The 17,922-nt window shown below is 36.7% G+C and overlaps 1 protein-coding gene across 2 annotated transcripts in view; it reads right to left on the bottom strand.

The window, feature by feature from the left end:
• CWF19L2 (CWF19 like cell cycle control factor 2) overlaps window positions 1-17,922 on the bottom strand; it is a 139,982-nt gene that overhangs the window by 23,658 nt on the left and 98,402 nt on the right. For both annotated transcript variants that reach the window (XM_070384286.1, XM_070384285.1), the window contains exons 14-16: window positions 11,210-11,326; window positions 4,913-5,068; window positions 382-462 (exon numbers count right to left, since the gene is read on the bottom strand). In XM_070384286.1, the coding sequence (XP_070240387.1) occupies window positions 382-462; window positions 4,913-5,068; window positions 11,210-11,326 (354 nt within the window). The remainder of the gene's footprint in view (window positions 1-381; window positions 463-4,912; window positions 5,069-11,209; window positions 11,327-17,922) is intronic.

The raw sequence follows: 17,922 nt of genomic DNA on the forward strand, positions 1-17,922 counted from the left end.
TTTTTCTCATTACAAATTCAGTAACAAGAAAGCATCTTTCCTCACTTGTCCCACAGAGGCTGACAATCTCATAAGAAGAACTTTCACGGCTGAGAATCTCATAAGAAGAATTTTCACGGCAGTCTTATGGCTGTCATAACCAATTATAAGTACTACTGCAGAGGGCCGGAAAATCAGGAATAAATATTAATATAAGCCACTAGACAAATAAGGATTTGCTAGACCAGGTAAGATGAAAATAATTTCTTCTTCATTTATAGAATTATATGTACTTCACCTTTGGTCACTGAGCCAAATGGTCTCTTTCTCAAATAAGATATGGAAATTACAAAGATTCTAACAGTAGGATTATTTCTTTTATTAAGAAAAAGTAATACTTACAGACTTTCTGATGTCTTTTGAAGAGAGATCAATCAATTTCTTGTTTATAGACCATTCTTCATCAGACTCCATTATGGCTTTCTAAGAAATAGCCATTTGTTAATGAAAATATACAAGTAAATACAAAGCAACAGTTTAAAAATAAAGTAATACAGTGAATCAGCTATAGGGTATAATATACATGTTAGGTCATTATTATGAATGAATTAACCCTTTAATTTCTGTTACTTAAAATTGGAATTTCTTGATTTCATACAAGTCTGATCTTCACCCAAATTGATTCTATATTACTTATTCTATATTCCTGTACATAAAAATTCACAAATTTCCTACTCCATTCATAGCATGTGTGCATGCTTAGCCTTTCAGCTGTGTCTGACTCTTTGTGACCCCATGGACTATAGCTTGCCAGGCTCCTCTGTCCATGAGACTATCCCAGCAAGAATACTGGAGTGGCTTCTATTTCCTCCTCCAGGGGATCTTCCCAAACCAGGGATCAAATCCATGGCTCTTGCATCTCCTGCATGGGAAGAAGATCTGTTTTTTTTTTTTTTTTTTATTGGAGGCTAATTACTTTATAAGAATACAAGCAAAGTAATGCAAAAAAAAAAAAAGAAATGCAAAAAAGCAAAATGGCTGTCTGGGGAGGCCTTACAAATAGCTGTGAAAAGAAGAGGAGCAAAAAGCAAAGGAGAAAAGGAAAGATATACCCATTTGAATGCAGAGTTCCAGAGAATAACAAGGAGAGATAAGAAAGCCTTCCCCAGTGATCCCTGCAAAGAAATAGAGGAAAACAATACAAAGGGAAAGACTAGAGATCTCTTCAAGAAAATTAGAGACACCAAGGGAAGATTTCATGCAAAGATGAGCTCAATAAAGGACAGAAATGGTATGGACCTAACAGAAGCAGAAGATATTAAGAAGAGATGGCAAGAATACAGAGAAGAACTGTACAAAAAAGATCTTCATGACCCAGATAACCACGATGGTGTGATCACTCACCTAGAGCCAGACATCCTGGAATGCGAAGTCAAATAGGCCTTAGGAAGCATCACTACAAACAAAGCTAGTGGAGGCAATGGAATTCCAATTGAGCTATTTCAAATCCTAAAAGATGATGCTGTGAAAGTGCTACACTCAATATGCCAGCAATTTTAGAAAACTCAACAGTGGCCACAGGACTGGAAAAGAATCCCAATCCCAAAGAAGGGCAATGCCAAAGAATGCTCGAACTACTGCACAATTGCACTCATCTCAAACGCTAGTAAAGTAATGCTCAAAATTCTCCAAGCCAGGCTTCAACAATACATTAACTGTGAACTTCCAGATGTTTAAGAAAAGGCAGAGGAACCAGAGATCAAATTGCCAACATCAGCTGGATCATCAAAAAAGCAAGAGAGTTCCAGAAAAACATCTATTTCTGCTTCATTGACTATGCCAAAGCCTTGGACTGTGTGGATCACCACAAACTGTGGAAAAATCTTAAAAAGATGGGAATACCAGCCCACCTGACCTGCCTCTTGAGAAATCTGTATGCAGGTCAGGAAGCAACAGTTAGAACTGGACATGGAACAATAGACTGGTTCCAAATACGAAAAGGAATACATCAAGGCTGTATATTGTCACCCTGCTTATTTAACTTATATGCAGAGTACATCATGAAAAATGCTGGGCTGGATGAAGCACAAGCTGAAATCAAGATTGCTAGAAGTATCAATAACCTCAGATATGCAGATGACACCACCCTTACAACAAAAAGCAAAGAAGAACTAAAGAGCCTCTTGATGGAGGTGAAAGAGGAGAGTGAAAAAGTTGGCTTAAAACTCAACATTCAGGAAACTAAGATCATGGCATCCGATCCCATCACTTCATGGCAAATAGATGGGGAAACAATGGACAGTGACAGACTTTATTTTTTGGGCTCCAAAATCACTGCATATGGTGACTGCAGCTATGAAATTAAAAGATGCTTACTCCTTGGAAGGAAAGTTATGACCAGTCAGACAGCATATTGAAAAGCAGAGACACTACTTTTCAAACAAAGGTCTATCTAGTCAAGGCTATGGTTTTTCCAGTAGTCATGTATGGATGTGAGAGGTGGACTATAAAGAAAGCTGAGCACCAAAGAATTGATGCTTTTGAACTGTGGTGTTGGAGAAGACTCTTCGAGAGTCCCTTGGACTGCAAGGAGATCCAACCAGTCCATCCTAAAGGAAATCAGTCCTAACTATTCATTGGAAGGACTGATGCTGAAGCTGAAACTCCAATACTTTGGCCACCTGATGCGAAGAACTGATTCATCTGAAAGGACCCTGGTGCTCGAAAGATAGAAGGCGGGAGGATAAGGGGCTGACAGAGGATAAGACGGTTGGATGGCATCACCAACTTGATGGACATGAGTTTGAGTAAACTCTGGGAGTTGGTGATGGACAAGGAGGCCTGGCATGCTGCAGTCTATGGGGTTGCAAAGTGAACACGATGGAATGACTGAACTGAACTGAATTACAATATTATGGTGGTTTTTGCCATACATTGACATGAATCCGCCACGGCTGGACATGTGGCCCCCGGCTTCAAACCCCCCTCCCACCACCCTTCCCGTTCCATTCCTCTGGGTTGTCCCTGTGCACCAGCTTTGACTGCCCTATTTTATGCCTCAAACTTGGACTGGTCAATCTATTTCACATATGTTAATATACATTTTTCAACTCTATTCTTTCAAATCTCCCACCCTCATGGCAGGTAGATTCTTTACCACTGAGCCACCTGGGAAGCCCATTCCATTCACAGACATCAACTCAAATAAATTCAATTTGTTTATTGCTCTTCTTTGAAATATAAGAAATTATTTATGTGCTTTCTGGTAACCAAATACTTGAACTATTTCTGGTTACAGAAAAAAGGAGCAAAACTGTAGGGGAAAAAAGACATAGAAATGGAATTATAAGTCTTATCTAAGCTAATCAATATGCCTAATACGTATTTTAAAAAAAATATGTAATAGAAAGAAGCACTAGGGTGATAAGTATAAAATACTCTCATTTTATATAACAGCACTATAATGAAGCAAATTTAAATGTGAAATGAACATTCAAATAAGCATAGTATACTGCTATTCCCTATTTAAAAGACATGTGTTTCTTGTGTTGACACTATAATGTAGTACATTTGATAGACAATTGAAGCCAGATCAAATAAATACATCTTTAATGATCATATAAGAGTTAGTATAGAAAAGTGATATATCATTCTTCTAAAAGATGACACTTCTGTCACCCACCATTGAGCAACAGTAGCTGCTTATGTTGTGCCCTATATACTTCAATACTTACATTCATAATCTAGTACTCTACTGAGGAAGTATAAGAGAAAAAGAAAAGACACTGAAGAAAAGCATAATAATCTCTTCCTCAATTGATTTTGTTTAACACAGGACTGATACGGAGTTGCAGATTATCTGGCTTGTCTGTATTTTAATAGCATGACATTTCAAAGCAAATAATCAGATTGTTATTTCTACAGGAAAAGTAGATTTTCACCACCTCAGCCACCTTAATAGGTTTTATAATTCTTTTTAAAAAATAATCCTTTTTACTGGGATTTGTAGTCCATATTAATTAAACTTTACAATTCTACACTGTCTAAACTTTGCAAGTTTCTATATCACCTCAACAAAACAGTATCTTTTTTAAGTGTAGATGTTACTATTCCATATACATTCTACATTTACAAATTTATATTAGTCTATAAATTATACTGCACTCAGGTCAGTATTAAACAAAGGTTATTTAGCTAAACCTACCTGAACATTATGGGCTTTTCTAGTGGCTCCATGGTAAAGAAACCACCTGGCCGAGCAGGAGACCCCTGGAGAAAGAAATGGCAACACGCTCCTGGGAAATCCCATTGATAGAGAAGCCTGGCAGGCTATAGTCCATGGGGTCGTAAAACAGTCAGACACGGCTTAGCGACTGAGCACACACGGATGCATGCTTGAACATTATAATGAAACCTAATTGTTTAAGAACTCTAATCATTTATTGTAATGTTCAAAAATGCATGGCAAGGTTAGATTTTGGTTTCTTTTTACAAACAGCATGATGAAATATTAAATACTAAAACTTACAGCAATAACTTATCTCAGCAATTGTAATTTATACTGTTTGCATATAACTATCTCTGGCTCTGATGAACTTCAATGGTAGGTTTTCTAGAGTTATGACTATAATTTTGACTTGAAAGTACTTCAAGGTAAAACTCTGATTTTTCATTTGAGAAATTAACATAGAAATTATAAATTACTATTTGATATACTATATTCACACTTACAAATAAGCATGCTTTTAAAGGTCAAAATTTCAAATTTATTTCTTCAAAAGTTAAACAGCAGAATTTTTTGTGCTTTACATCATTTCTTAATGATATAAAAATTGATAAGTATATAGGAGAAAAACATCAGAATAGAGATAACTGTTTTCAAAACCATAATACAATAAAAAATAAATATGTATGTAAAGATTATTATAAATACCTTAAAATAAATGGGAGCCATATCACCCACTTCCTTTGGGAGAGGAATACATTCATAAACCATATGGTACTGTTTCTTCATGTTCATATTCGTTTCCAAAAAGATACAGTCCAATCCTTTCTCTTCAAACATTTTCACCAGTGATTTTCTAAACATCTGAAGAAAGCAAAATGGCTAGGTAAATAAAGCAATGATAGGAGATTCAAAATATGAAAGCAATAAAAAGTGTAGCGAATTCTTATTAAACAATGTTGGAATTCTATAATGTTATCTTATAGTTACTTTACTTTCTAAATCTACCACATTTCACATAGTTAAGCAACATTTTTTTTAACTGAAACTCACTCTGCTCAGTATTATGTATATATCACAGTTTCAGTAAACTAAGAAAAGGAAGTGATAAAATCAAAATTACATGGTAAATTACATAGAACTAACAGTAAAAGCATATAAAAACATCCAAAAACCAAAAAAAAAGTACTCTGAGCAGGTAGGCATCCTTAAATTCAGTGAGACAAGCAGAATTCACTTCCAATTATTTTTCTGACTTCAAAGTAACTTCATTTGCTGGTTCCCTTTATTTGTGTGCTGATCCTTCACTTGCAAATTTTCATTCAGCATAATTTCCTCGAGATTCAACCAGGTTATGTTAAGACCCTGCCTAGTTACTGCCACGTGGAGACAGCAGTTCAGGTTTGCCACTGAAGCCTCTCTTGACACCCAAAACAGGGAAAGGATACAAATTACTGCTGGGTAGGGGGTGGGAGTTCTAGATTCCCATGAGGTCTCCTCTGACTATTTAATACTGATCCCTCATCACTATTCAATTTTCCAATCCTTTTATATATAAACAAGAGCAAGTAGGGAAAAAAAAGCAAATAATGGTAATTTGACATGAACTAAAATGCTACCTAATAAGCAACAGATAGAGGATTCACTAGTCATTTCTAACCACAGCTAACTGTAAGTTCAGCATAGTCTCTTTACTTCAGATAATTTGCTGCTGAAGTCTTAGCTAATACCTATGATCTCATGGTAGGTGACTGTTAGCTAAATCATTATAGATGATTATAGACAATTGGTTCCCCTTTCAAAAATTGTCTGACTTTGGTATTATACTTTCTAAAATTACATTAATGGAGACAATGTACATACAATATAGTTAAATTATGATAAAATAATAATAAAATATAGGTATAAATATCTATATGATAAAATCAATCATTTAAATTTTGTACTCCCCATGCCTCCAATCTGTTATCTGTATATAAAAATGCTTCCCCCTAAAGGCTGTGTTCACTAAATTGTATCATTTTTTTCTGCTTGAGCAAACAAGAAGACGAAACTCCCCGTATCTCTGGGACTTAAGTGGGGCCGTGTTTAGTTCTGGGTAATGTATATGGAAATGACATGTGTTACAAGAGTTATCAAAAGGTAGTGTTGTCTTCTCACGTCTATTTTCTTCAAACCAAGGGTCTGAAAGGGAAGAACGGCACCACAGAAGAAGCTAATCATGGAAGAAATCTGAATGCCTGAATTACTTCTTGAAGGCAATCTCCCACAATGGATGATGATACAAGAAATTAACTTTAGCTGTCTCAACGTATTGTGAATTAGGTGCTGTTTGCAACAACAGTGAAGAAGACACCAATGATATAACTCAAGCTGTTTCAGACAAATCAGAAAATGACAACAGAGAACTCTATTTTCCCACTCAACTATATCCCAGATAGTTATCTTCACATGTCTAATAATACATGCACAAAATAAAAAACAGCCAAATGGAAAGTACGTTTGGCTTTATAATATAGTTTTAAAGATTGTCTTTATTTTGTTAACTTAGCACATTTGTGAATTTTTATTTATTATGCATATTTTCAATTAATTGTTATTTATTGAATAATCACTTAGTTCTGTGGAGAGAATTTTATAACATTAGAGAGAAGGAAAATAATTACTAGAATGGAACTATATACCTGAAAACCAATTGTTTAAAAAAATGAAAAAGTAGATTAAATACAACAGCAACAACAATAAAAATTTAGATACTCTAAAGATTATCTAATAAATTCTTTACTTCGGGTTTTTTCATTAAGTCTTTTCTGGTTTAACTGTTAGATGACTGTTCTAGTGTCTATCTGGACAACAGCAAATAAGACAGACTTAAGATGTCATGGATTATAAATGAAACCTTAAAATCACTAAATTAGTAGTGATGCAAAAATAGTTCAATATTATAAAATGTATAAACATCATACCATTAGTCTCAAGGAGGACACACACACACACACACACACTTTTAAGTACTTCTCATATATATATATATGTATATATATAAAAGACTTTAAAAATATGAGTTTAATGGTATAATTTCAGGTTCAGTTCAGTTCAGTTGCACAGTCGAGTCTGACTCTTTGTGACCCCATGGACTGCAGCATGACTGGATTCCCTATCCATTACCATCTCCTGGAACTTGCTCAAACTCATGTCCATTGAGTCAGTGATGCCATCCAATCACCTCATCCTCTGTCACCCTCTGCTCCTCCTGCCTTCAATCTTTCCCAGCATCAGGGTCTTTTCAATGAGTCAGTTCTTTGCATCAGGTGGCCACAGTATTGGAGTTTCAGCTTTAGCATTAGTCCTTCCAATGAATATTCAGGACTGATTTCCTTTAGGATGGACTGGTTGGATCTCCTTCAAGTTCAAGGGACTCTCAAGAGTCTTCTCCAACACCACAGTTCAAAAGCATCAATTCTTTGGTGCTTAGCTTTCTTTATGGTCGAACTCTCACATCCATACATAACTACTGGAAAAACCATACCTTTGACTATATGGACTTTGACTATTACTTTGTCGGCAAAGTAATGTCTCTGCTTTTTAATATGCTGTCTAGGTTGGTCATAGCTTTTCTTCCAAGGAGCATCTTTTACTTTCATGGTTGCAGTCACCATCTGCAGTGATTTTGGAGCCCAAGACAATAAAGTCTGTCACTGTTTCCATTGTTTTCCCATCTATTTGTCATGAAGTGATGGGACCAGATGCCATGATCTTAGTTTTTGAATGTCAAGTTTTAAGGCAGCTTTTTCACTCTCCTCTTTCACTTTCATCAAGAGGCTCTTTAGTTCCCCTTCGCTTTGTGCCATAAAGGTGGTGTCATCTGAATATCTGAAGTTATTGATATTTCTCCCAGCAGTCTTGATTCCATCTTGTGCTTCATCCAGCCTGGCATTTCTCATGATGTACTATGCATATAAATTAAATACGTAGGGTGACAATATACGGCCTTGACATACTCTTTCCCAAAATTGAGCCAGTCCGTTTTTCCATGTCAGGTTCCAACTGTTGCTTATTGACCTGAATACAGGTTTCACAGGAGGCAGGTAAGGTGGCCTGGTATTCCCATCTCCTTAAGAATTTTCCAAAGTTTGTTGTGATCCACATAGTCAAAAGCTTTAGCATAGTCTATGAAGTAAAAGTAGATGTTTTTCTGAAATTCTCTTGCTTTTCCTATAATCCAATGGATGTTGGCAATTTGATCTCTGGTTTCTCTGCCTTTTCTAAATCCAGCTTCAACATCTGGGAGTTCTCAATTCATTACTCTGGAAGCCTGGCTTGGAGAATTTTGAGCATTACTTTGCTAGTATGTGAAAGGAATGCAATTGTGCAGTAGTTTGAACATCCTTTCGCATTGCCCTTCTTTGGGGCTTGAATGAAAACACCTTTTCCAGTCCTGTGGCCATGCTGAGTTTTCCATATTTGCTGACATACTGAGTGCAGCACTTTAACACATCATCTTTTAGGATCTGAAATAGCTCAGCTGGAATTCCATCACCTCCACCAGCTTCTTTCGTAGTGATGCTTCCTAAGGCCCACTTGACTTCACACTCCAAGACACCTGGCTCTAGTTGAGTGATCATACCATTGTGGTTATCTGGATCATGAAGATCTTTTTTGTATAGTTCTTCTGTGTACTCTTGCAACTTCTTAATACCTTCTACTTCTGTTAGTTCCATACCGTTTCTGTCCTTTATTGTGCCCATCTGTGCATGAAATGTTCCCTTGATACCTTGAATTTTCTTGAAGAGATCTCTAGTGTCTCCCATTCTATTGTTTTCCTCTGTTTCTTTGCATTGTTCACTTAGGAAGTCTTTCTTATCCCGCCTTGCTAGTCTTTGGAACTCTGCATTCAGATGGGTCTATCCTTTTCACCTTTGCCTTTGGCTTCTCTTCTTTTCTCAGCTATTTGTAAGGCCTTCTCAGACAACCATTTTGCTTTTTGCATTTCTTTTTCTTGGGAATGGTCTTGATCACCATCTCTTGTCCAATATTACAAACCTCTGTCCGTAATTTTTAAGACACTCTGTCTATCAGATCTAATCCCTTGAATCTATTTATCACTTCCACTGAATAAAGGTAACAGATCTGATTTAGGTCATATCTGAATGGCCTAATGGTTTTCCCTACTTTCTTCAATTTAAGTCTGAATTTTGCAATAAGGAGTTCATGGTCTGAGTCACGGTCAACTCCTGATCTTGTTTTTGATGACTTTATAGAGGTTCTCCATCTTTGACTGCAAAGAATATAATCTATCTGATTTTGCTATTGACCATCTGGTGATCTCCATGTGTAGAAAGGTCTCTTGTGTTGATGGAAGAATGTGTATGCTATGACTAGACCGTTCTCCTGGCAAAACTCTGTTAGCCTTTGCTCTGCTTCCTTTTCTACTCTAAGGCCAAACTTGTCTGTTATTCCAGATGTCTTGATCTCTTATTTTTGCATCCCAGTCCCCTATGATGAAAAGGACATCTTTTTGTGGTGTTAATTCCAGGAGGTCTTGTAGGTCTTCATAGAAACGTTCAACTTCAGCTTCTTTAGCATTACTGGTTGGGCCAAAGACTTGAATTACTGTGATACTGAATGGTATGCCTTGGTAAAAAACAGAGACCATTCTGTCATTTTTGAGACTGCATCCAAGTACTGCATTTCAGACTCTCTTGCACTGTGAGGGCTACTCCATTTCTTCTAAGGGATTCCTGCCCACAGGAGTAGATATAACGGTCATCTGAATTAAATGCACCCATTACAGTCAATTTTAGTTCACTGATTGCTAAAATGTCAATGTTCACTCTTGCCATCTCCTGTGTGACCACTTCCGATTTACCTTGATTCATGGACCTAACATTCCAGGTTCCTATGCAATACTGTTCTTTAGAGCATCAGAGTTTACTTTCACCACAAGACATATCCACAACTGGGTGCTGTTTCCATTTTGGCTCAGCCTCTTCATTCCTCATGGAGCTATTTCTCCACTCCTCCAGTAGCATATTGGGCTACTGGACCTGGGAAGTTTATCTTTTAGTGTCATATCTTTCTGCCTTTTCATACTGTTCATGGGGATCTCAAGGCAAGAATGCTGAAGTGGTTTGCCATTCTCTCCAGTGGAACACATTTTGTCAGAACTCTCTACCATGACCCATCTTCTAAAGAGACCCATGATTAGTCTCTTAGGAAGTCTTAAAATGTTCATGGTTTCTAATTAGGGGTTCTTATAACCCCTATTCACTTGTCAACCACTGGAAAAACAAGTGGTTTTTCTCTCTTCCTGTTTTGGTGAGTATAAGGTCTTGAAATCACGTAGCAGCAATTTCACCCATGTTGTGCCTTTCAAGTTCTTGAAGATTCACTCCACACCACACACACAAAATCCCTGAATCCAAATATCAGCCAGGCTATAAGGGAAAAGTGTGGAAATGTAGCCTGATAACAAAATCATGACACTATCACAGTAGCAGAAAATGTCAATGCCATTGTAGGAAAATATAACAATCACTAAGTATAAATCACTATCTTCCAAAAATTACTTTTTATTATCTGAAAACATCCTTCTTTTTGGCTGTAATCTATTAGCTTACCTTGGCAAAAATGATTATTTCATGTTCCACAAAAGCAAATATTAGAAATCTTAAACACTGATTTTTATTTTAAATAAATATAATTAGTTGGTCAAAGTTAATTTAATAGCCAAAAGCTATCAGTTGTATACCTGAAACTAGTACATTATATGACAATCATTACCTCATTAAAAATAATTGTTTAAAGCTTTCAATAAAGTAAAAATGTAGTGAGTGGTGAAAACACCATGACCCACAGGTATACACAACTATGGAAATGTGTATGTGTTTAAATTTAGAATGTAAAATCATTGAATGAAGGTATAAAACTTGTTAGAATTTGTCACAATAGTGTGTAAAAATTGCTATGGATCATAACAAAGATTATGAGCATTATCATGCTGACCTGAATTTCCTCCCAGATGTCTTCATCCAATAAGGTAGCTGCCCTATGGTGCTGCAAAGGGACGATCAAGCAGTGCCCTTCAGTAAGAGATCGCACATTGGGTAAACATAAATAAACCTATGGGGAAAAAAGATGCAAAGGTGAAATGCTCTTGTTATTTATTCTCAGTTCTGAAAGATGAGCCCCTTGTAGGTCAATATGGCTAACATTTAATATACCTGGTCATAATATATTATACTTTAATACTTTAAAGATATTCACTATTTAAAATTTTAAAAGCCATGAAGATACCTTTTAATAAACCAGAAATTTATTGCAGAAGTCTCAATTTTGAGTAAGATACCTCAAAGATGAAACTTACCAAAGGGGAGAATGATTGACATTTTATCCTTCATCTGAGAAAGCTACATGTCTTCAGAGCTCATGAAACAACACAAATTTTGCAAGGGAAAAAAAAACATACAAGACCTGGTAATGAAATGGAAGTTAAACTGATGCCTATTAATCATTAGCTAAGAAAAGAGACATAACTTCTACATGGCTTTACAGCACTGGTTAAGTTCTATGCATTACCTAGAAGCTGGCACTATTTCTCCATTTTACACAAACTGTATTTTTTTTTTAAGTCAAAAAGGTCAATTACTATACATGTAGAAAGCAAAAGGTATTCATAAGGACCATAAATATTCTTCAAACTGGCTTGATCTTATTTTCTATAACTTTTTGGTTAGGTTTTAGCTAGAAAAACTTTATATAAGAGAATTAACTGAATAACATTTATCTATTAACTGATTAATTGCTTTACAAAATAATGCAAATTTTAAATTCTTTGGTATTTGAGTGAAGAACTAGGAGTGTATATGAATATGGCTATATATACTTAAACTTACAGTTAAATCGTAACAATATTCACAATTAAAAGCAATATCAGGAATAAGCATTGGAGAGGTGACCAAGATGGTGGAGTAGGAAGACCCTGAATTCACTTCCTCCTACAGCCACAACAAAACTACAACTAATTACAGAGCAACTATCTATAAGAACAACCTGAATACTAGCAGAAACAATATTTTGCAAATAAATACATAAAGAAGAAACCACAAAGAGACTAGTAACACGTGAAGGTACACTATCGTTAGGACATACATTCCCAGGTCAGCAACCCACAAACAAGTGCACTTCTCTAATAATGAGCTATGTTGAGCATCTTTTCATGTGTTTGTTAGCCACAAAGAAGTATGTTAGCCACAAAGAAGTATGTCTTCTTTGGAGAAATGTCTGTTTAGATCTTTTTCCCACTTATTGATTGAGTTGTTTGTTTTGCTGATATTGAGTTGATGAGCTGCTTGATTTGGAAATTAATCCTTTGTCAGTTGCTTCATTTGCTATTATTTTTCCCCATTCTGAGGGTTGTCTTTTCACCATGTTTGTAGTTTCCTTTGCTGTGTGAAAGCTTTTAAGTTTAATGAGGTCCCACTTGTTTATATTTATTTCCATTACTCTAGTAGGTGGTCATAGGGGATCTTGCTTTATGTCATCGAGTATTCTGCCTGTGTTTTCCTGTAAGGGCTTTATAGTTTCCGGTTAGGTCTTTAATTAATTTTATCTTTGTCTATGGTGCTGGTAAGGGTTCTAATTTCATTCTTTTATACGTAGCTGTGTGGCTGTCCAGTTTTCCCAGCACCACTTATCAAAGAGGCTATCTTTGCCCCACTGTATATTCTTGCCTGCTTTGTCAAAAAAAAGGTACACATAGGTGTGTGGTTTTATCTCTAGGCTCTCTATCTTGTTCCACTGGTCTATATTTCTGTTTTTGTGCCATATCTTACTGTCTTGATGACTAGCTTTGTAGTGTAGTCTGAAGTCAGGAAAGTTGATTCCTCCAGTTCCATTCCTCTCTCTCAAGACTGGTTTTGCTATTTTAGTGTTTCCATGTCAATTGTGAAATTTTTTGTTCTAGTTCTGTGAAAAATGTCACTGGTAATTTGATAGGGATCACATTGAATCTGTAGATTGCACTTAGTAGTACAGTCATTTTCACAATATTGATTCTTACAATCCAGCAACATGGAATCATCTATCTGTTTATGCTGTCTTTTATTAAAAATCAAAGCACTTTTTAAAGTAAAGGATACTGTTAGGACAAGAAGGGGATAGATAATTTTTATTTTTAAGAAAGGAAAAGGTAGGGACAATTTATGATCAGAAACTAAAATAACTGTTTGATTCTAATGAGTACTAATATAGCTTCCTTAAGAAATTTGTATTTAAGACATTACCTTTAAATATTAGACATTCAAGCAGAGTGAGTATGACTGAATTGCTTTAGAATACTGTTAACTATTACCACCTAACACAAAGTAATTCTTCTGAAACTCATAATCATATATAATTAACTTGGGTAATAACTAAAAGGATAAATATCTTATTGTTTACCCAGATTAATAAAATAATCTACTGTCTACAACAGATAGGATAAGAAGTCAGATACTGTAGGAAACAGATGAAATTACATCAGATCAATATTTCAAACATTTCTAAATTAAAATATTCACAGATGAAAGTCTGAAACTAATTAAGAGACAGTATTTGGTTAGAGCTAAAATAGCACAATGAAACACAGATCAAGAAACAATATATTCAAATAGTGTTAATAACACGATTCAAATAGTGTTAAAATGAAATAAAAATGATACGGCTGGCCCAAGAGGAAGAAACAGATCAGCTGATGCTCAGTAAGAGACAAAAAGAAGATTTAATACCTTAATTGGAAAATTGACTTTATAATTAAAATTTCAGTTCAGTTCAGGTCAGTTCAGTCGCTCAGTCGTGTCTGACTCTTTGCAGCCCCATGAATCACAGTGCAACAGGCCTCACTGTCCATCACCAACTCCTAGAGTTCACTCAAACTCACGTCCATCGAGTCAGTGATGCCATCCAGCCACCTCATCCTCTGTCGTCCCCTTCTCCGCCTGCCCCCAATCCCTCCCAGCATCAGGGTCTTCTACAATGAGTCAACTCTTCGCATGAGGTGGCCAAAGTACTGGAGTTTCAGTTTTAGCATCATTCCTTCCAAAGAACACCCAGGACTGATCTCCTTTAGAATGGACTGGTTGGATCTCCTTGCAGTCCAAGGGACTCTCAAGAGTCTTCTCCAACACCACAGTTCAAAAGCATCAATTCTTCAGCGCTCAGCTTTCTTCACAGTCCAACTCTCACATCCATACATGAGCACAGGAAAAACCACAGCCCTGACTAGATGGACCTTTGTTGGCAAAGTAATGTCTCTGCTTTTCAATATGCTATCTAGGTTGGTCATGACTTTCCTTCCAAGGAGTAAGCGTCTTTTAATTTCATGGTGCAAACACCATCTGCAGTGATTTTGGAGCCCAGAAAAATAAAGTCTGCCACTGTTTCCACTGTTTCCCCATCTATTTGCCATGAAGTGATGAGACCTGATGCCATGATCTTCGTTTTCTGAATGTTGAACTTTAAGCCAACATTTTCACTTTCCTCTTTCACTTTCATCAAGAGGCTTTTTAGTTCCTCTACACTTTCTGCCATAACGGTGGTGTTATCTGCATATCTGAAGTTATTGATACTTCTCCTGGCAATCATGATTCCAGCTTGTGTTTCTTCCAGCCCAGCATTTCTCATGATGTACTCTGCATATGTTAAATAAGCAGGGTGACGTACTCCTTTTCCTATTTGGAACCAATCTGTTATTCCATGTCCACTTCTAACTGTTGCTTCCTGACCTGCATATAGGTTTCTCAAGACGCAGGTCAAGTGGTCTGGTATTCCCATCTCTTTCAGAAGTTTCCACAGTTTATGGTGATCCACACAGTCAAAGGCTTTGGCATTGTCAATAAAGCAGAAATAGATGTTTTTCTGGAATTCTCTTGCTTTTTCAATGATCCAGCAGATGTTGGCAATTTGATCTCTGGTTCTTCTGCCTTTTCTAAAACCAGCTGGAACATCAGAAAGTTCACAGTTCACATATTGCTGAAGCCTGGCTTGGAGAATTTTGAGCATTATTTTACTAGCGTGTGAGATGAGTGCAATTGTGCGGTAGTTTGAGCATTCTTTGGCATTGCCTTTCTTTGGGATTGGGATGAAAACTGACCTTTTCCAGTCCTGTGGCCAGTACTGAATTTTCCAAATTTGCTGGCATACTGAGTGCAGCACTTTCACAGCATCATCTTTCAGGATTTGAAATAGCTCAACTGGAATTCCATCATCTCCACTAGCTTTGTTCGTAGTGATGCTTTCTAAGGCCCGCTTGACTTCACATTCCAGGATGTCTGGCTCTAGGTGAGTGATCACACCATCGTGATTATTTTGGTCATCATGATCTTTTTTGTACAGTTCTTCTGTGTATTCTTGCCACCTCTTCTTAATATCTTCTGCTTCTGTTAGGTCCATACCATTTCTGTCCTTTATCGAGCCCATCTTTGCAGGAAATGTTCTCTTGGTATCTCTAATTTTCTTGAACAGATCTCTAGTCTTTCCCATTCTGTTTTCCTTTATTTCTTTGCATTGATCGCTGAGGAAGGCTTTCTTATCTCTTCTTGCTATTCTTTGGAACTCTGCATTCAGATGCTTATAACTTTCCTTTTCTCTTTTGCTTTTCGCTTCTCTTCTTTTCATAGCTATTTTTAAGGTCTCCCCAGACAGCCATTTTGCCTTTTTGCATTAAAAAGTATAAAATTAAAATTTAATACCTTCTAATTGAAAAATGTGGATTACCTCACAGTAGGAGAGGAAAAGGAATTTGTGTAACAATGTATGGGTTGAAAATAGAAAACGTCTCTTTGCTGGCCAAGAGTTTGTTTCACTAATTGAGAAATGCCTACTATGGGAAATAGCCTATAAAGTAGGAGGCAAACAGAAGTTTTGTATACTTCACACCTCTGTGCCTGTGTGGACCTAGCCTGTCTTCAGTGCATTTGGGAAAATGCAGTCACTGAAAAATACCCAAACTTTTTATACAGAATTATTGGAAACTTTGTTACTTTATGTTTAATTTATTCTTTTCCACTGTTTCCCATCTATTTGCCGTGAAGTGATGGGACCAGATGCCATAATCTTAGTTTTCTGAATGTTGAGCTTTAAGCCAACTTTTTCACTCTCCTCTTTCACTTTCATCAAGAGGCTCTTTAAGTTCTTCTTTGCTTTCTGCCATAAGGGTGGTGTCAACTGACTATCTGACATTATTGATATTTCTCCCAGCAATCTTGATTACAGCCTGTGCTTCATCCAGCCCAGCGTTTCTCATGATGTATTCTGCTAAGTTAAATAAGCAGGGTGACAATGTACAGCCTTTAAGTACTCCTTTCCCTATCTGGAACCAGTCTGTTGTCCCATGTCCAGTGCTACCTGTTGCTTTTTGACCTGCATACAGATTTCTCAAGAGGCAGGTCAGGTGGTCTGGTATTCCCATCTCTTTCAGAATCTTCCACCGTTTATTGTAATCCACACAGTCAAAGGCTTTGGCTCAACATTCAGAAAACTAAGACCATGGCATCTGATCCCATCACTTCATGGCAAACACATCAGGAAACAGTGGAAACAGTGACAGACTTTATTTTTTGGGGCTCCAAAATCACTGCAGATGGAGATGTAGCCATGAAATTCAAAGATGCTTACTTCTTGGAAGAAAAGTTTTGACCAACCTAGACAGCATATTAAAAAGCAGAGACACTACTTTGCCAACAAAGGTCCATCTAGTCAATGCTATGGTTTTTCCAGTAGTCATGTATGGATGTGAGAGGTGGACTATAAAGAAAGCTGAGCACCGAAGATTTGATGCTTTTGAACTGTGGTGTTGGAGAAGACTCTTGAGAGTCCCTTGGACTGCAAGGAGATCCAGCAAGTCCATCCTAAAGGAAATCAGTCCTGAATATTCATTGGAAGGACTGATGTTGAAGCCGAAATTCCAAAACTTTGTCCACCTTATGTGAAGAACTGACTCATCTGAAAAGACCCTGATGCTGGGAAAGACTGAAGGAGAGATAAGGGGACAGCAGAAGATGAGATGGTTGGATGGCATCACTGACTCAATGGACATGAGTTTGAGTAAACTCTAGGAGTTGGTGATGGACAGGGAGGTCTGATGTGTTGCAGCCCATGGGGTCACAAAGAGTCGGACACGACTGAGCTACTGAACTAAACTGAATTTATTCTTACATTTGGTAAAGGTAGGGGCCAGACTGAAGGGGAATGAAATATTTATACAAAATGTCCTAATTATGAAAATATAAATGTTTATTTAACAGTCTAGAAAAGAACATGGGAAAATTAATACAAGTATCTGGTAAGATTGGTTAAGGGTTTTTGATTGATTAAATTTTGAATGGACTTTTTTACTTTTATTTTTTTATAAAGTCTTGGAGAAAGGAATGGCAACCCACTCCAGTATTCTTGCCTGGAGAATTCCAAGGACAGGGGAGTCTGGCAGGCTACAGTCCATGGGGTCAAAAAGATTTGAACATGGACTGAGAAACTAACACACACACACTTTTGATAAAGTCTAGAGGAAAACAAAGAAATGGAAAAGAAGGGTAATGAAAAATTAAAAGTTAAAGAAACCAAAATTCAAACTGATAAACTGACGGTCTTAATGACCTAAAGGTATTAAAGACTAGAATTGTAATGAAAAAGTCAATACCAGTTCTTTGGCTATGTAGGTGCTGTGTGTATATGTGAAACAA

Source organism: Bos mutus, chromosome 15 (assembly GCF_027580195.1).
Source record: "Bos mutus isolate GX-2022 chromosome 15, NWIPB_WYAK_1.1, whole genome shotgun sequence".
Classification (NCBI taxonomy): domain Eukaryota; kingdom Metazoa; phylum Chordata; class Mammalia; order Artiodactyla; family Bovidae; genus Bos; species Bos mutus.